Here is a 21,159-nt window from a genome sequence, read left to right as displayed (position 1 = left end):
TTTCAGCCCGTCTTAGTCCGGCCCGAAGATATGTGCTCGTCCCCCTTTGGTCGAGTCTGAATCACTTTACGGGTTTAGCCTTTCGGCCCATTTACTTTGTGGTCATTTTTGGGTCCAACAATGATTACAATATCGACAACAAAAATGAATATAGCGGAATAAACTGAATGAGTGAATAATATGGAATAAACTATATATTATAGTACATACAATAAAATTATCAAATAGCTGATTATATTAGGAAAACATAATGTGTTTATATATGCTCGATATCTACAACTGTTTTGAATATTCATAAATATCTTACAGATAGTAAATAACATGAAAATAAAATTATATGCATTTAAACATAACTTTTTCATCATATGAAAACATACAAATTAAAATATAAATAGAATAGAATATGCCGAAATAGAAATAGTTCATATTAATGAACTTATAAAATGGTTTATATATACTATACTATACTATATTCCTTTTGAACAAACTATACTATGTATGTCTAAAATTAACAAATAGTACGAAATGAGGTAATGCTTACCCTATTGTCAACCGAATCTTTCATAAACTAAACCCAAAATACAAATCACTAAACCCTAAAGGATAACATAAACCTTAACCCAAAAATCAAAATATGTAAATAGTACATAATATTGATCATTATTAGAATAAAATAGTAACAAACGAAATGTATATATTATTTTAACTAATCTGACAGACATCGATGATGTGAAGAATAGAGTTGAAGCGCCTCGGCCGTAACGCCGATCTATAGATTTCAGAAGATTTCAAAAATGGAGATGATTATATTGTAACACTGATCAAGGCCAAAGTGATGAGAATGAAAGAAAAACTATGGTAGTTGATAATCAAAGAAGAAGAAATATATTTTGTGCTTTCGTTAACTGAGACCTGCGTCTTGCGCATGATGAAAATATTAAAAAAATAATTTTATTTGTATTTGTTGCATTATTTCAATTATGCAGGTTTTAATGTTTTATATATTACATTTAGTACTATTTGACTTGTGAATTACACGTATGCAACATATTCATTGGCCTTAAATATGATAAAAATATTGATTTCTTTTGCCAACTGAATTTTATTAAATTTTAAAGGGATAATCATTTGGGAGATATTAAGCAAATGGTAGATAAATAAGTTATTGATTGGGCATTTGCCTTGACAAAACACACACTTATGAAGGGTCCTAAATATCTGAACATCAATTGATTAGGCCTTTTACCACATATACCGGATTCGGCTGCAAAAGATCTTCGATTTTCAATTTCTTCGAACTAACGAATCTAAAATATAAGCTTTTGTTAATTGATGTCTGATTTACAATACACGTATTGGCAATATATTAACCAGATTGCTAGACACAACGGATATATACATCTGGGGCAGTCATAACATCAAAAATGGGGTCTCGTACACATTTTTCCATCTGAAGACGATATCTTAATGAGGACATCTATGCCTGCACTACGGTAAGATTAGAATCAGACTTACTATCTAGTTGTGTACTTGTTTTGCATCTTACAAATAAAACATAACCGTAAAAGAAAATAACTTTGGGACCCAAAAAGTATGTTACAGTATTAATATTAAAATGCCATAAAACCAGAAACACTGAAATATAATTGCAACATAATGGATAAAAATAGCTGAAAGGATGCTTCAAATTAACTGTGTTCTATGTTTTCAATACGCGGTTATTGGAATTCTGGAAATTAAAATTTTGATTTATAAGGTTATCAATTATCAGAGAATCTAAGCAAAAAAAACTGTTGTTAGTATATATTTAAATTTTTGAATGTTATTACTTGGATCTGAAGGTTTGTATTTCAGGAATATCTGAATCAAATAATATTTTTGAGAACCCATCAATAGTAGTAAGGGACAATTAGTTGAATATTCTTAATGGGAGCCTTAATTAGCCAAATGCCAATGATGTGAAGTAATTGATTTGGATGATGTCTTTTTGGTGTTGGGTTGACGAAAATACCCCTCTGTGTATGTGACACATTAATTGTCTGAATTGACACAGAAGGTTTGGCAGGGTACACTACGCAGGAGTGACACAACAGGTTTGTCAGATTACTTTCTGCAGTGTATTTTTTATTTATTTTGACAGTATTTTTTGCAGCTTCTTGTAGGAAGATACTTAAGTTAGCGATTAAGGAAAATGCTTAGCGATACATATATACTTTACACCTATTTTGGAAAGACCTGATAAAATTGTTAGAGACAAAATGATTATAAAGAATAAAAGCGTAAATCTATAGTAGTAATTTTATGAAAAAAATAAAAATCTGATAAACACTCTTTTCTCGGTTTATGATGAACAATTTCAGAACTAATAAATAAATGTGACCATCAAACATGTTATAAATTTTGTTAGCGAGTTAATAAACTGTGTAACATATTTCACATTTTGTTAAACATTGAATACTACTTGTTAACACATATATTATCCATTTCATATTTAGAAGACTAGAATCATAATCAATCACATACATATGTTAAATTATATGTTAGCAGGCTATGTGTATAGTTAACGGCTAATGATATTGACTAATATGTTATAAATTTTGTTAGCGAGTTAACAAATTGTGTAGCATGTTTCACATTTTTGTTAATATTGAATTCTACTTGTTAACATGTAAAAAAAATTATTAGATTATATTTTATTATTATACATTAAACAAATCAATAAATTAATAATCTATACTAATAAAAGTTCACTTTTGAGGTTCTAGAGAGCGTCCACATCAGCGAAATAAATTTCGTTAGAAAGATGCCACATGTAATTGTTACTAAAAAGGAAAAACAAATAAAATATATAAGAAAAACTAAATAATAAGTGGTAAACTTAAGAAATAGAAATATGTACTTTCAATTCATATGTACCATTAACATATTTATGTGCTGAAATCAATTAAATATGGTAAACTTACAAAAATTAAAGAATTATAGATAATTAAACTTAATATATAATATATTTTCAAAATTAACATAAAATATCTTACAAATATAATAAATAACTTAAAATGCAAGATATTTAAACACTTAGAACTATATAAATTTAAAACGCATGATTTTTAAAATTTAGGTTATATGCTATTGAAAATATTTAATAATATGATTGAAGACACATAGGATTTAAAAAAAATTAACCATAATATGAGAAATCATTATTTTAGTTTAATATTTTTAAAAAGTCAATATTCCAAATCCCTACTAATAAAAGGGACCTTCGAAACTCTAGGGAGCGTCCACATCAGCAAAAACAATTTGGTCTGAAAAATGTCACGTGTCATTGTTACTAAAAAGGGAAAACAAATAAAAAATAAATATAAAGTATAAGAAAAACAAAATAATAAGTGGTAAACTTAAGAAATAGAGAAATTTACTTTCAATTCATATGTACTATTAACATATTTATGTGCTGAAATCAATTAAATATGGTAAACTTACAAAAATCAAAGAATTATAGATAATTTAACTTAATATATAATATATTTTCGAAATTAACATAAAATATCTTACAAATATAATAAATAACTTAAAAATGCAAGATATCTAAACAATTAGAACTATATAAATTTAAAACGCATGATTTTTTAAATTTAGGTTATATGCTACTAAAATATTCAATAATATGATTGAAGACATATAGGATTTAAAAAAAAAACTAAACATAATATGAGAAATCATTGTTTTAGTTTAAATTTAGAACGCATGAATTATAAAGTTTAGGTTATATGCTACTGAAAATTTTCAATAATATAATTGAAGACACATAAGATTTAAAACAACTAACCATAATATGAGTAATCATTATTTTAGTTTAATATTCCAAAAATTTGTTTGTTTCAAAATTAAATAGAAATCAATATCAAATAAGGAAAGCTAAAAAGTAAAAGTTAACTGAATATATATAATAAATTTTCAAAAATTAAAAAATGCAAAACTTTCCAATAACTATATCGATAAAAAAATTAAACACGTAATACAAATTTTTGTATTATATGCTATTTAAAATATCCAAAAATAATAAATAATATATATATATATATATAATTTTATGTTATAAATTACTGAAAATGTCACATATTATTTTTAATCACCAAAAATATGCCATTCATTTTCTCAATCTATTATTTCTAATCAATGTCAATATTACCAAAAACAATTAATTTCAAAATAAAATATAAATCATATAAAAAGTTATACTTACAAAATTAAAACATTATATATAAGTTACTTATGTTAAACTAATTTTGTAAATTAACATAAAAATTACTAAAAAATATAATTTATAAATAAATATTGAAATACTTTGAAACAATAAAATAGAAATCAATATCAGATAAGGTAGTTAACAAAAATAAAAAATTATACAAATTAACTTAATATTTAAAATATTTTTGAAATTTAACATAAAAATAAAAAATGCAATACTTTAAAACAATTATAACTATATTGATTTAAAATATGTGGTTTCAAATTTTAGGTTATATGCAATTGACAATATTCACAAATAACATATATTATATATAAGTTGATGTTATAAGTAACTGAGAATGTTCACATATTATTTTAACATAATTATAACCAATAAGGATAATTATTAAATAAAACTTGGAAGACTTATAAATATGTAAATTCAAAACACGTGATTTTAAAGTTTAGGTTATATGATACTGAAAATAACAAATAACATATATTATATACAAGTTGATTCAATTTTTAAAGTTTATGCTATATGCTATTGAAATATCCACAAATAGCATATACTATATATATATAGTTAACTCCATAAATCATTTAATGTCAACATATTCTTTACTATATAACCTAAATGTTTGAAAGATAACCGTAAATTAATTAAAAAATATTAATCTTAAAAATAAAAGAATTTCAAATAAAAATAAAATATGAATTGAAAGTACATATGATTTCAAAATTGAGACTGTTGTTCAGTTGACGTGTTCATATAGGATTTACAAATATCATTGAAATATACTAAATCAACATCTTAATTTGATATTTTAAATATAAAATATCAAAATAAAATGAATATAAAATAGGTTAAAGACAAAATTCTTCATCAGATAATTAACTTGATATATAACACAACTGTTTTAAATTCCACATAAAATTTTAACTGACCAAAAAAAAACAATTTAGAAAAACAAATTAAGTTTCAAAAAATTCAAATATTCATGTATGTAAAATTAAAATCAATACAAAACTACAAAAATATAAACACAAAAAATGTTAAAATTATCTCGAAATTTAGATTTATGTTTATATTAACTTTTGAAAATTTAATATAAGAGATTTAACAAGAAAAAACAAAAATCTAATAGACAAATTTGAAATTTGATAGATTTATATTAAGGCTACAATATTAGTTAGATGTTTCTTTGTTAAAATAATCGAAATGACATATTGTTAGATACTAAATTAGAACAAAATTTAAAAACATAATATATTTTTTATTTGTAATTTGATTTGTAAAATAATAGACAAATTTGACGTAATAAAAATATAAAAATTAATTATTTTTAATCTAAAAATGAATTAAATATTTTAAATATATTTAAATTATTTATATATTTGTGTTTCCGCCCGTAGGGCGGGTTTACCCCTAGTCTTAATATATAAAGGAGATTTCTCTGGATGCTCAGCCCTCCACGTCACTCTATAGTGTTGGGCGTTTTGTGACACGTGTCGCAACAATAGAGCATTTGCAATTTTATTTGCGATTTTTTTCTCCACCGACGGTTCTCTAAATACACTCATTCGAACTGGGCTTTTCATTACATTTACAAAATAAGCCCAAACCTAAAATCTTGTTAGGTACCCACATGGAATTAGGCTTCGTCTTCTTCTTGCGCCTGCGACCTCGACTCTGAAATTCCACAGACTTAAAGCGCCGTTCCGATCTCCAAAGTCAAGATTTAAGGGAGATTTCGTCATTAGAGATCCAAAGAAGATTTCAGACAGATTCAATCAAACCACAGTTTTCTTTTTTTCTCCCAGTTTTTGGTTGATAGAAGCATCCATCGACAAACTCAAAATGTCATCGTAAGCTCTCTTTATCTGGGTTGATATCGATTCTTATTAACCTCCTCTTCTTGAAGTGCAATCTGAGTAACATGTTTAGATCGTTGTCTAGTTCAAAACAGTGGAAAACCTCGCCTTTAACATGGATTCGAAATCTTCACATTAGATTTTACAATACTGTTCATGATATGATTCACAAATCGTTTACTTTCAGACTTTCAGTTACAGCTTTTAAAGCTTTAGCCTTTGTCAACTCTATGAACGGGGTTTTGTAACTTTTGAGTTACTGAAATTGTATTTGATCAGGATGATAAGGAAGTTGGCACATAGCTGGGTAGGGTCGCACCCGCCGAGAAGGTTGGCTATCGGATCCATCACTTGAGTGGACCTCTCCTGGGATTGAAACCGCTCTCGAAGGTAATGTTCAATCATGTGTTTCCAGCACTTTCTCTCCATCGCATCATGTAAGGTTTGATTGGTGCGGTTAACGTCTCGTGAAAATTGTTTTTTAAATGCTGTGTTTGTAACTTTGATGTTGCCGTTAGGGTTGCAAGGGGGAGGAAGTGAATTGTATCCGGAGCAAGCTAATGAGCCCGAGTGTATCATCTATTACTCTCTTCGTCTATTCATTACCGGCGAATGAAAAAAAAAGTGATCAAGAACTCATAAGCAGTCTGCACGATTGTATATCTATTTGTTATGTAATAGCATAATAGTCTGAAGTCTGACAAAGCTGAAGAAGATAATGAAGAACTCACTGAAACGGTTAGTTACCTTGATTCATAAGATTCATACCCACACACCTTTCATTAGTTTCCTCCAAGCTTCTCTATCTAACTAATTCCTTTATGTAGTGTCGTCCTTATAGGTCCTCGATCAGATTGGTGTTGCCCCTGCATCTCAGGTTGGTTTTCGTTCTATATTTTTGCCAAATTTGTCCATGAAACATTCAGGTTGGTTTAAATCTAAAACCCAGTTTGTTGCTTCTCTCTAACCCGAGCTCTCCACAAGGTCGAATTGCAAGAAATACTTGCTTTGATATCTGAGATTTACTGGAAATAGATAATTCAATCATTTCATTTCGAGAATACATAAGCCACCACTGATTCATTTCAGCTAGAGGCGGGAAAGGAAGACTAGGAAGAGGTACAGCTCCTCCGGTAAGAGAGCTTCCAATAATGCAATGTTAATGACGAATATGGTATATGGTTTTATGTATCCTGTTTTGGTTAAGATTGTATTGTCTACTGTATTCATCACTTCTCTATGCTTTTCTGCAGATTTTTTTGACAAGTAGCCATGGGTAAAGAGAAGTCACCCATCAACATTGTGGTCATTGGCCACGTTGACTGCTCACCTGATCTACAATCTTGGTGGTACTAACAAGTGTGTGATTGAGAGCTTCGAGAAGGAAGCTGATGATATGTACAAGATGTCCTTCAAGTATGTGTGGGTGTTGAGTATCACCACTAATATTGCTCTCCGAAATTTTGAGACCACCAAGTAGTACTGCACTGTCATTGATGCTCCTGGACATCTTAATTTCATCAAGAACATGATTGGAGGAATAGAGGTACTTCCACGTTGATTGTGCTGTTCTTATCATTGACTGCACCACTGTGGTTTTGAAGCTGGTACTTGACTCCACCACTGTGGTTTTGAAGCTGGTAGCTCTGATGACGAACAAACCTGTTAGCACCCTCGGCCTTCTTTCACCCTTGGTGCAAGCAAATGATTTGCTGCTATCTATTTTCCATTGCTTACTATGAATATGTTCTTTTGATACGATGCTAAAACGGATGCATGTTTAGTTTGTTAAAAAATCTAATCAATCTTTAGAATGTTTTGATTTTAAAATTGAATCATTTTTATGTGTATTTTGAGAATTGAATTCAAAGCATATGAATTATAAATCTCTCCAAGACAATCCGCCACTAGAACGCAACTAAACTGGCAACCAAATGTGTTAGCTAAAATAATAATTTTACTCATACTTTTTCAAAAAAAAAAAAAAAAATTTATACACTTAGAACTTAAAATCTTTTTGTATTACATAAAACATAATTTGCGTTTAGTGAAAAATGTAGGCAACAAATAATAATTTTTCAAAGTATATACTATAATCCAGAAATATAGAAATTAAGAAAAAAATCAAAGAATTTTTTTATATGATGTTTTGGTTTTCACATTTCATCAGATCCACGACAATTAATATAAAAAGGTCAATCACATAGACCCCCCCCCCCCAATCTTTGAAAAACTAATAAGAAACAAATGATGAAATAACAAGCAATGATTAATACATAAAAAACATAAACCTTTTTAAAAGAGAAAAATATAATAAAGAAAACAAGAAAATAAGGATAATATCAATAAATTTAAAAATATATAAATTTAAAAATAAATAGGAAAAGTTCATAATATAAATAAGGAAATTCATTTAGGATATTATTTTTCAAGTTGAATATGATTTTCTTTTATATATCTTTAAATTATTTTTTGATGATCACAAAAATCAAAATTGGAGAAAATAAAAAAAACTCACTACAAAAAAATATAATTAATATATAATTTAAAATCATATTTCAAAAACAGTTGAGAAAACAAACAACCAAAAATAAAACAATAAATTTGCGGATGTCATGGAAAACCTTTAGAACAATCCCAAAAATAAGTTAAGTGTAACTCTTAAGCTATTATATCTAAAAAAATATTTAAAATTCACCCAGTTTCATTTTCACTTTAATTTTTAAACAAAATATATAATTTTTTCTCTTATTTCCTAATATGTTCCATTGCTAGAATGAGTTTCTTGCCAAAAATCAAATAAGAAAATTATGTAAAACAAAACTTAGTAATATACTGAATTAGCTTTGTTACAACTGTCGGAATTTTTTATTCTACTTTTACTGAATCAATTAGTCACAACCATTTATACTATTTTACTACGAATTAAGTAACTTCAAAACAAATTAATACACTACGATTCCTAACAACTATTATATGGATAAAAACATCATTTTACAACAAATTTTCATTTTGATATTTTATAACATTTTTTTATCATAGAATGAATCGTAAATTCTTTTAAAAATAAAATATACGAACCCGGCGCGTAGCGCCGGAATACCACTAGTACACTATATAATTCAGTATCATTTACCAAAGTTAACACACTATGAAATTGACTATTAAGGTTGTTACAATTTTTTGTTAGCGAGTTAAAAGACTATGTTACATGATACGCATTATGTTAACGTTGAATACTACTTGTTAACATGTTACAAATTATGTTATCGAAGTAATAGATATAATAAAATAGAGGAAAATTTGATAATCATTACACAAATCATTAAAATAGATGAAAAAGTTGATAATAATTAAAATAGATGAAAATTTGATAATCATTAAACAATTTTTTATCAGGTTATATTTTATTATAATACATTAAATAAATCAATAACTTAATAATACACTATATAATTTATTTACGAAAGTTAACCTACTATGAATTTGACTATTAAGGTTGTTACAATGGCCAATTCTTGGCCTTTTTCAAAACAGGTCCCTGAACTTGTGGCTCTTTACAAAACGTCCCCAGACTTTTGGATTAAAAAAGATATCCTTTCAAATCAACCCCATAGTTTCAGCTGCACATTTTGTAGAATGGTCCCTGCATTCTTGTGGTCTTTTATTTCTACCATAAACTTTGTAATTCGTAAAGATAACTTCTCAAATTGACCCCAAACTTCCAAATGTGAATTCCAACCCCTATGATATGCAAATAAGTATGCAAATCCAATATAAAGACTTAAATACAACTTAAAATGATCATAATAAGATAAAAATATGAATCTAAAACTTATCAAAATCAAGATCAAGAGATATCAGATTTTTAGGATAGATTTAGGAAACATCTATAACTGAATATGGAAGTTTCCATATTTTCGGATTTGACTAGAATAGGTATCCTAACTCACCCAGAACACAGTACAATACGTGGGAAGCATATTCTTCTTTAGGCGTCATATAAGGTAAAAGACAGATGACTCTATGACACGAAAACTACGTAAGGTACAACATAGAGTTAAGGCTATATATCGTTATCTAGCTGCAGGTAGACTGAAGACATGTTGCTAGATTGTAACGTAACATATTCTAACTCAGATATAAGGTAGAAGAAAGTTTAGTTTACAGCATATACCCATGATAGATCTATGTATAAATTTTAGTATATGATTTCTAGATTAAGTAGATTACTAGAATGTGTATTCTAATCTTGGTTAGAAGACAAAATAAAATATTACTCCCTATTTAAAAAAAAAAAATTTAAACATATAAATTGTTATACTTATGTCTCCAATAGTTTTCATATTTTTTTACATTTTTAAAGTTAAGTTTACTATTATTCTCATGAACGAAGGGTAAACTATGTCAAGAATTGCCAAAAATATAAAAAATTTTAAACGGACAAATAAAAGTTCAAAGTGTTTATTTTTTCCAATTCTCCCTTTATATAATCACTCTATTTAAAAAGTCAGTTGTATTTATTAAGAGATAAAAGAAGAGACAATGAGGGAAATATCCCAAATGGGAGCTCAAATTAGCAGATTGTCCTGATGTGAAATAACCAAGCTGGGTGATGTCTTTTTGGTGCTGAATTGCCGAAATTGCTCTTCTGCGTCTGACACATGAAATGCAGCGAAACTGACACAGCAGTTCAAGAAAGTTTCACCCCATGATCTGATACAACAGTTGGAAACTATTTTTTGCAGGTTTGGTCGGACAATGTGCAAAAGTGACTGTAAATTTTCAGCCACATGTTTGCTCTGGATATTGACTCATAAGTTTGAAATCAAAAAACAAAAGCCTTTCATTTTTGATGTTTTAAGCTTGAAATCGGATTATACATTATCTATTTACAAGTTTCAGACATAAATATGAAAGGAAAACGCAAGAAAAATCAATGAAATCAGTGAATCTAAGAATATAGCGGCTCTGGAAATTTTTTTGCATAACCCTAAAATGTTTGGGGGGGGGGGGAAGAAGATGACAAAATTACGAATATGTCATTAATGAATAAAAAATAAAACGTATTGTTAAAATATAATGTACCGGTTAAATATATTGTTAACAGTTAGGAATAAAGTTATCAAATAACATATTGTTTGGTTTTTGTCCCATTCATGAAACTTGTGAATATAAATTGGATTAGATAACACTTTTTTTAGTCCATAACTACACTTAGGCTATGTTATAAGACAAATCATGTGTAGGAAACATTAGAACACATAAATTACTCACTATCACACAAATTAGTATTACCAAAATTAAGTTAGCGAATAAGAACGATGCTTGCCTATACTTATATACTTTACACAAACTCTGTAAAGGTTTACCAAAATAGTTAGAGACAAAAATAATTACCATGAAGTTGCGCCGTAACTTAGTCTCTTTTAAAATAATCTAGTTAAATTGTTTAATGAACTAACTACGCTGCTACTGATATTATTATCTGATAATACAATATGTAACGTCTAAAAAAATTATGGTAACGCTAAATAATAAAATGAGCAGATAAACACAATTTTAATAGTCATATCATCAGATTGATTAATCTTCATGCATCCGCGTCACCATTACTCATACAGAGCTGAAAAGTTCTACTGCTCATACATATTGATAATTCTAATAAAAACTCAACATATAGGTTCATCCCTTCATTATCACTTTAAATTAACAATGATTGATGCATTAAAGAAAAATTGAGAGAGAACAACGAAATGGGTGGTTGGGGGAGTTTGGATTGTAACTCTTTAATTGTCAAATTAAAACAAATATATGAACTCACATTGTTTCACAAAACAAAATTGAATTATATAAAATATTATTGTTAAGATTTTGTGTACCTGCTAAGTATATTGTTAACAGTAACGCATAGAATTATCAAATAATAGATTTCTTGGTTTTTGCCACATTTATGAAACTTGTAAATGGAATAGGGTTATATTAAAAAAAATTGTGCATCACTTTAAATTAACAGTTAACATGCTTAGATATATGTGAACATAAAAAAATAACTTCTGTTGTGGTTATATTTTCATAATAATATAACAAGGTAGCTGGTAATTAAAATTATTAAATAATAAGGAAATATAACACCAAATGGTGCGGCATTCCACAAAATATTAGTTCAACATGCAGACCAAATGTTTTTCTATAACATGAACGACATCAACTAACAAACAAGGATATGTAACAATTACAAGATCCAAATTTGTTGTTATAAACCAATTGATAGCATCAAGCTCTGTATCGACTATCATAATATGTATCAGCTAATAAATTATGTAACAAATAACATGTTATCTACCAAAGAATATATCCAATAGCAAGCCATGTGCTAACCATTTATCAGTTAACAACTCTCGTATCAAACAATATATCAGTTAACAAATAATGTATCAAACACTTATCATCTAACAAACCATGAATCAGATAATGTATCAACCAACTAATCATGTATAACACCATTTATCAGCTAACAAACTATGTATCAACTAACGTTTGTTGTTTGCTATATCTTACTAAATGTTTATCAGTTAATGACAACATAATTGTAACTACTAACAAAACATGAATCTCAAAGATAATATAAAAGTAAGGCTAAAAATAAATAATATCGGGTAACTATGGAAATAGCGGGTAATATAAATTTTATCTAAATCGAACAAATAGCTGGTAATATAAATGTTATCTAAGATGTTAGAACATAGACCTCTTATTTGAAGAATTACTGATTTCTCAGTTATTTTCAGAGACTTCTTATTTAAAGATGGTGATTGATAACTCATGATTTTGATGAGTTTTAGATTTATATTTTAGCTTATTATGATCATTTTAGGTTGCATTTAGGTTTATATATTGAATTTGCATGCATAATTGCATATCACAGGGTCAAAAATGCACAAAGAAAGTTTGGGGTGAAAATAAAAGGTCAATTTGCACATTTTAATACTTTAGGGCCAAATTAAAAAGAAACAAAAGTTGAAGGATTCAATGCGCAAAAAAGCCAGAAATGGCCATGGGAGCTCACGACTCAAAGCTTCTCGTAGTTGTAGATCACGAACACGATTCTAGCGTCTATGACGACGAAAGCCACGACGAATCACGAGACCGGCGTTAGCAGATAACAGAGACGGAGGAGAAGACTTGGGCAGTGCTTCACGGTGCGGTTGTGATCTGCGGTAGAGAGCTGAGACGAAAGAGACAGAGGAAGAAGATGTAGTGGTTGAGGAAATTAGAGTAAATGCAACTGTTAGAGATGCAAAATTGACAGAGAACTCTCATGCTTTTCGTTTCAGAATATGAAAAGGCACAAACCATTGTATTGACCAATGGGTGAAATGACTCATCTGACACCTCTCTGCACGCGACGCAGGCCTATACTTGTTGTAGGATGGTGTCTCTAGCAGGGGCAAAAACATCCAAAAAAGTGTTTCTAATTGCAGGGTATATGACAAATTATATGAGGATTTAGGTGCATTTGTGCCAATTTTTCTAGTAGTAACTACTTAAAGCTACCTACCTATCTAATATATATTTTCTTATTTTAATGATCATGAATAAAAAAGAAACCAAAAACTGCAACACAAACATTCGTAACATACCTGTAACTTGTGTGTCGAGAGTATATGACTAATACACGTCAAGCTCTGTTTAAATAGAAGTTTTTCTCAGACCATCAGGAGGAATTCTTAGGTTCACCCCTAGGGTGAATCCTTAAGTTCACCTAGCCAATGATATCTTGCCAAGTCATATTTAGTTTTTGGGCAAAAAAAGATAAAAGAAATAGAAATATAATTTTTCTAAAAAAAAAAGAAAACGATAAACTTTAACGCCGTCGACTTCTTTTCATCAACTACAGAAAAGAGACGAAGAAAAAGTGAGTTTTAGATTTTAGGGTTTTCAGTACGATATGGCTAACCTTGAGAAGGAAAAAGACGAGGAAAAGGTAAGCTTTCGGTTTGATGTTCTGGCTTGTTTCCTCCTACGTTACTCATACTAGGTTTTGTGTTTCTCAAAATTCATATATTTTAGGAGTTTTTTTGTTTGTTTTGGCTTCTCTTTTAATCAAGCAAAAATTATTATCTACAGAGCCACTATTTTATAGAAAAGCTCTCGTGATTTGAACAAGATGGGATAACAATATTTATTTTGTCATGTTGACTGCTATGATGAGTTAGGTCAAAGCAAAGATTATGCAGTGAACCTGCGATGTTAGGAAGATGCTGAACATTGACTGTTATGATGAATAATTTTCTTTCTTTTGTCACGTATATGGATCCTTATAATATAATTATATACCCAGTGACTTCAACAACAGAGTGACATAATACTAAATGTTTGTTAGTTTAGCTTCATTGGCAGCGAGGAACAATTTGTTATTATTTAAAGTCTGATTCTTTTTTTTTCTAATTAAAACAGGCATTCAGCGAAGAAGATGACAATGTTTCGCTCAGTGAAGACAACGTTTCGCTCAGTGAATGTGAGGAAAAATCCGAAATAGCCACTAAAGAGGTTCAGCTTGAAACAGAAGATGCTGGTACTTTAGAAGCTAACCATGAGAATGAAAAAAAAAGATGAGCTTTGTATTGGAATGGAGTATAGTTCTGATGAGGCTGTCTATATAGCTTATAGTAAGTATGCAAGCAATCATGGTTTCAACGTAAGGAAACAACGGAGGACGAAAAAAAAAGATGAAAAGGTGGTAAGGTTTCTTTATGTATGCTCAAAAGAGGGGGTTAGGAAGGAGCCTAAGGTTAAGAGATCTTTTACCCGACCAATCACAAGGTGTCGTTGTAAAGCCCATATGGCTTGCTACCTTCAGCCTAGCGGAAGATATAAGATTTTGTCTTTTGAGCCGAATCATAACCATGACTTAGTGAGCACACCTATGAAGCATTTGTTGAAGGGAAATCGAGCAGTCACTGTCTCTCAAAAACAACATGCTGATGATGCCGAGTTATCAGGAATTTCAGCAAAAACAACCGTTGAAATGATGAGCTTGGAAATTGGGGGAGAGAAAATATGGGTTTTTTGGAGAAAGACTATCGCAATTACCTACACCGTAAGCGTATGGTAGAAATGGTAAAGGGAGATACTGGAGCAGTTTTGGAATACTTTCAGAAAAAGAAAGAAGAGAATTCATCATTTTTTTATTTAATGCAACTTGATGAGGATGATATGATCACTAATATCTTGTGGGCAGATGATCGGTCTATAAGCGATTACAATCTCTTTGGAGATGTCGTTTGTTTTGACACAACTTATAAGACCAATGATTATGATAGACCGTTTGCTCCATTTGTCGGGGTAAACCATTATAAGCAAGTTGTTGTGTTCGGAGATGCTCTCTTATATGATGAAACCACCGAGTCTTTTAAGTGGCTTTTTGAGACCTTTCTTGGAGCAATGTCTGGAAAACAACCGAAAACAATTATTACAGACCAATCTGCAGCAATGGCGAATGCAATAGTGAATGTGTTTCCAGAAACAAAACACAGTTTATGTGTCTGGCATATTTACATAAATGCTGCAAAGAATTTGAGTCGTGTATTTCACGGATCAGACCAGTTTGCCATGGATTTTGGCAAGTGCGTATATGAGCATGAGGAAGAAGAAGATTGGTTATTGGCATGGAATGATATGCTCAGTAAGCATAAGCTGACAGAGAATAAATGGCTGGAAAATTTGTTTGAGGTGAAAGAAAAATGGGCAATGGTATATGGACGTCATACTTTTACAGCCGATATGGTGAGCACACAGCGTAGCGAAAGTATAAATAGTATTTTGAAAGGATACTTGAAGCGCAGTTTTGACTTGTTGACCTTCTTTAAACACTATGAGAGAGTGTTGGATGATAGGCGATATAAAGAGTTAGTTGCTGACTTCGGTATGATGCATACTTCGCCGGTATTGGCTGCTTCTGTAGAGATGTTGCAGCATGCAGAAGAAGTGTATACACCAGAAGTGTTTATCTTGTTCCAAAAGAAATACACAGTCATCGGTGACTATGTTGCAAAAAAGACGAGTAAATCTGAGATGGTGTATGAATACAATGTATCTTATCGTGGTGTTGCACGAGAGCATTTGGTTAAGTATGATGCTGCAAACCAAAAGATACATTGTAGTTGCATGAAATTTTCATTTGTTGGGATCTTATGCCGTCATGCTTTGAAAGTGCTAGACAAAAAGAATGTTAGAAGAATTCCACCTACCTACATTCGGAATCGATGGAGTAAAGAGGCAAAAGCACGAACAGTATCTTATTATCATTCAGAGTCATCTACTGAAGCAGTGAACGAATCGATTGGAAAGCGATATAGTCATATTTGTCGTACTTTTCCTGAGATTGCGTCTGTTGCTGCAGAACATATAGAACTGACATTGTGTACAGATGAAGATACAGTTGAGTTGTTTAAAAAACTGGAGGAAAAGAAAAAAGGAACTTGTGAGAGCTAATAAATGGATGCTCCATAGTCCAGAGGATAAACTTGTGGAAGAAGAAGAAAATGAAGACATTCCAAATTGTATGTGGTATAAAAAGGAAAAATCCATGTGGACGACCGAAGAACCAAAAAGACAGACCCCATGGTCGGTTTAAAGGTATTCTTGAAAAGAAAAATCGTGGTACATCAAAATCATCAAGTAAGGCTGGAGCAAAGAAAAAGTTAGCATTTCAGATTTTTTTATAAATTCTCCGGGAATCAATTTCTACTACCGATACCCAATTATCTTGTGGTACTACTGGTCTGTTTTTACATAAGGAGCAATTTTTCTCTCAAGTACCTCAGGTAAAAGTTTTGTTATTTATAATTTAGTTATATGATAACATTTACAAAATTTATAAATCATTCAGGAACCAATTCTTACTCATGATACCCAATTATCGGTTGGTGTCTCCAATCCAATTTTACATAGTGGATCATTTTTCTCGCAATTAATCCAGGTAAATATTTTATTCAGACTAGTCTGTTATTTATAATTAGTTTTATATGTCATTTTAGAAAGAAAAAAAAAGTAAATATCATTTTTTTTTGTAGGACTTTGACAAGAATTATGGTGATGGTTCATCAAAAGACATCGACAAGAATTGTGGCGATGATTCATAGAGTTGCCTGCTTTATGTTTTTCTTTCTTTGGTTTTAAGCATGATATTTTGAAACCCGGTTACAAGAGTCTTTCGTTGTCTTTTTATTTCATTTTGGCATAATCATCAAAAGCTTTCTTATTCTTTATGGAACAACAAAGTCAGTTTACTGGAACACACTGAAATACGGTAATGCCACTGCAATACCCATCGTGGTAGCTGCGACCATGATTTAATATTTTTTAAGAGGACCACCACCAACATGCTGATGATTATTATAATTAATCTTGAACAAAACTTATTCTTTATTTTATGATTGTGTGGAACTTACCCACAAATTTCCATCGGATGCTAAACCTTAGAACAAGTTTTGATCATAACAAATGTAACAACAAAGTCATTCTTTACTGGAATAGAAACTCTATAAAAAAGATTTTAGGAGCAACTTATTTTGGTGTTCCGTGTGTTCTCTCTTGCACTGAGAGACGCTAATGATGATGTCGAGCATGGTTCCAGTTGAGCCAAAGAACACGAGTGTGTTGTGATTTTGCTCTCTTCTTGGGTTGGCCTTCACTCTCTTGTACTCTGTTTTGTTCTCTCTGTTTTTTGTTCACACACTCACTCTTGTACTCACTTGAGACCTTTCCAACAGAGTGGACCTACAGACTTGCGTTTTATTCCCACCAGGATAGAGACCAATGCGCCTAGTACTGAGAACACCCACGTCCCTAGTGCAATTGACCCCAAGAAGAAAAAAAACAATTATTTAAACTTCAAGAACAATAACCACAACCACACTGATGTGAAGCTAAAGAAAATTTCATCTTTGGCACAATCAGGAAAATAAAAATGTGGGAAAGATAGTGAAACTAAGCAAAAAGCAAGGATTCATGAACAAGATTTCAACTTTCTATGGGATCAGCCATTATAGTAGGCTCGTAATGAACATACGTATGTCTCTGCCAGACGTATATCTCTGCCTCCTCTTGTGGCTCTTCCAGTCTGCCAAAATCAGATGTTCACCAAAGTTTTTTTGTTTTCGTGAATTAGAAAGCAATGAATTGGAGACTTAAAAATCACAAGCCAGAACATCAAACCGAAAGCTTACTTTTTCCTCGTCTTTTTCCTTCTCAAGGTTAGCCATATCGTACTGAAAACCCTAAAATCTAAAACTCACTTTTTCTTCGTCTCTTTTCTGTAGTCGATGAAAAGAAGTCGACGGCGTTAAAATTTATCGTTTTTTTTTTTAGAAAAATTATATTTCTATTTCTTTTACCTTTTCTTGCCAAAAACTAAATATAACTTGGCAAGATATCATTGGCTAAGTGAACCTAAGGATCCACTTATATTCTCAGATAATAATATCATTGGCTAAGTGAACCTGGTGATTAGAAAACGCATTAAGTCTAGATGAATTTCTAAGATGGAGAAAAACTTATATTCTCCTTGACTTTTTTGTATTGCAGGCCTTTCACTCGAACTATTACGGGAAGACAAAATAACTATTGTCATATTACTTTGTTCAAACACATATTGTCGTATGTGTTATAATTTCATTAATCTAAAATATTGTATATTGTAATTCTTCTAGTAAAAGTTGGTCTATTAAAAAAAGAAGTTGAAAAGAGCTATGGAAATGCCACATCAGCCAAAATGGCAATTTTGTAGATAAAATACTAAACTAAGGTTACTTTTTTAAAATATTTCTAGATTAATAAGTAAAGGATATATTATAGAAATATTTAAAATATTTTTTTAGATTAGATATTGAATTATGCTTTTTTATGGTTACCCAACCCAATTTCCCAAATGAAAACCCTTACTCTTTCAACATCTCTAATGTGAAATTGGGGTTTGGCGGCACGTTAAACTTAGGAGAATCTTTTGAGAAAAAGCATCATCCTAAACAAAAACTTTGGTCGTTCAATGTGAACAACTAAAACTTGTGCTTGTTCTCTGCATGAAGCCAGCCGTCCCCACAAAGCAAAGCATTTCTTAACCTTTTTGTTTATTTTCTTGAGAACTGGAAATAAAGTGTAAGAAATGACAGAAGGGAAAAACAATACAGGAGCCGAGCATAACAGTTAGGCAAAGAAAAGGAATAACCCTATCTCAAAGAAAACAACTTACAAAAAAAAAACATTTGCACAGTAGTATATAATGAAATCGCTGGGCACCCTCTTATCAACATAACCCAAAGATCCTTATTCCAAATCCAAATTCGAACCAAGAAACAAGGAGATGGAGAGAAAATCTGATAATGCTACTGCTAATCGTATCTACGATGAATTTGATCCAATCTTTAATTGGAAAACTGAACAAGGGTTTGAAACTCTCACCATTTACCTTCCAGGTAAAACTACTCAATAAAATATCTCGCATAATTTTCTTCATGATTTTGGTTTATGTCGGTTCTATAACTGTGTAAACCGGTTCTTGAAATAACAGGGTTTAGGAAAGAGCAACTTAAAGTGCAAGTAACCACAACGAGGAAGGTAAGAGTGATGGGAGAACGTCCTGCAGGAGCCAACAAATGGATCCGTTTCCGCAAGGAGTTCCCTATTCAAGCAAACATTGATGTTGACTCCATTGGTGCTAAATTTGAAGGCGCAAATCTTGTTGTGAAGCTCCCTAGACTACCAATGGGCAGGGGCGGACAAACTTCCCCGATTGGAACAACCGCAAAACCTCCTCCGGTTCCTAAGGAAACCTCAACAAAAGAGAAAGAAGCGGGAGTAGAGAAACATGCAGAGAAGGCTCCACTGCCAAAGCCATCAAGAGAGGAAGAGACCAAGCGGGCTGAGAAAGAGAAAGCTCTTAAAGCAACAGAGAAGGAAAACGTTTGTGATGGAGTTAAGCAAGACTATAGAAGTAAAGTGAATGCATACAAGGAGAATCTTGGAGGATATGTGGCCTTGATGAAGAATAACCAGAGAGCAATCACACTTGGTATGGTTGCTCCCGCGGCCGCCGTTCTCTTGCTGTCGCTTGGATTCTATGCTGGTCAAATGTTTACTTCTTAACAACCCCTTTGAAGAATCCTAAAAGGCAGATAAAATGTATTAACTTTGCATATATATATGAAATCATATTAATAAACAAAAACAAAGGAACAAATATTATTCAGAATAATAAGAAAGTTATGTTAGGACTTCAAAAAAAATAGTTTTCAATAAATACATTGCCCAAGAAAACCAAAACAGGACGTCGAAAAATCAGTTCCATTCACCTAAAAGGCTAAAACAAACAGAATTTGTCGTTGTTTGTGTTTTCATTTTTTTCCGCCAATTTTCCTAAGACGAAATTACTTAAAACAAAATTTTACTACTGTAAATATTTGGTGGTTGAAAAAGGCCCGCTTACCTTTTAACTCTTCGGCTTAAACGGAAATTTGTATAGTAAATCTTAACTGAATTAGTCTTGAGTTTGTAAATACTGGCTCTTACACTAGCTGTCTTGTTCGGCAAAGCGTATCTATATTATTAAAATTGAAGTACATTTGAGAATAGTTTGGAAACATAGATAGTAGTATAAAAAATATAGTTTATATTATTAAAACTAAATTATATTTGAAAATTATTTGAAAACATGGATAGCAGTATAAAAGGAATATAATGTTGTTTAAAAACATGAATAACACTATATTAAAAAAAATAATGAGTTCATGTTATTAAGAAAACTTAGAAATTCATAATATTATGAGAAACTATATATATATATGCCATTTTTAAAATATATTAAAATGGTCTAATCTAATTACCTAAAAACATTTTTTATCTAAAAATAATCACAAAACAAAATTTAAAATTAATATATATATATTTCAAATTAAAATAATAACTTAAATTGATTTATATCAAAAATTTATTCAAAACATACATATATTCAAAAACTGATTTTTACTAAAATATTTTTCAATAACTATT

The 21,159-nt window shown here is 30.5% G+C and overlaps 2 protein-coding genes and 2 long non-coding RNA genes across 7 annotated transcripts; 3 read left to right on the top strand and 1 right to left on the bottom strand.

The window, feature by feature from the left end:
- Positions 1-5,858: 5,858 nt before the first annotated feature.
- Positions 5,859-7,930, top strand: LOC108846646 (uncharacterized). 4 transcript variants are annotated; one of them, XR_008943316.1, is made up of 6 exons: positions 5,859-6,102; positions 6,388-6,498; positions 6,627-6,846; positions 6,936-6,985; positions 7,093-7,241; positions 7,362-7,930. It is a non-coding gene; the product is annotated as an uncharacterized LOC108846646 (long non-coding RNA). The 4 variants fall into 4 exon arrangements; XR_001948688.2 differs by having other exon boundaries at positions 6,936-7,241; XR_008943315.1 differs by having other exon boundaries at positions 6,936-7,282.
- Positions 7,931-15,228: 7,298 nt separating this feature from the next.
- On the top strand, positions 15,229-16,605 carry LOC130509962 (protein FAR1-RELATED SEQUENCE 5-like). The gene has a single exon (XM_057006299.1). It carries the CDS (start codon positions 15,229-15,231, stop codon positions 16,603-16,605), a length of 1,377 nt encoding a protein of 458 aa, XP_056862279.1.
- A 966-nt stretch (positions 16,606-17,571) lies between these two features.
- On the bottom strand, positions 17,572-18,452 carry LOC130509675 (uncharacterized). The gene is made up of 3 exons (XR_008943669.1): positions 18,342-18,452; positions 18,185-18,235; positions 17,572-17,961 (listed from the first exon to the last, which is right to left on the bottom strand). It is a non-coding gene; the product is annotated as an uncharacterized LOC130509675 (long non-coding RNA).
- Positions 18,453-19,434: 982 nt separating this feature from the next.
- On the top strand, positions 19,435-20,410 carry LOC108847862 (inactive protein RESTRICTED TEV MOVEMENT 2). Its single transcript, XM_018621221.2, has 2 exons — positions 19,435-19,586; positions 19,682-20,410. Exons 1-2 carry the CDS (start codon positions 19,475-19,477, stop codon positions 20,254-20,256), a joined length of 687 nt encoding a protein of 228 aa, XP_018476723.1. The 5' UTR covers positions 19,435-19,474; the 3' UTR covers positions 20,257-20,410.
- The last annotated feature ends 749 nt before the right edge of the window (positions 20,411-21,159 follow it).

The sequence above is a fragment of the Raphanus sativus genome, chromosome 3 (genome assembly GCF_000801105.2).
Source record: "Raphanus sativus cultivar WK10039 chromosome 3, ASM80110v3, whole genome shotgun sequence".
Lineage (NCBI taxonomy): Eukaryota > Viridiplantae > Streptophyta > Magnoliopsida > Brassicales > Brassicaceae > Raphanus > Raphanus sativus.
This window is presented reverse-complemented; position numbering and strand designations above follow the sequence as displayed.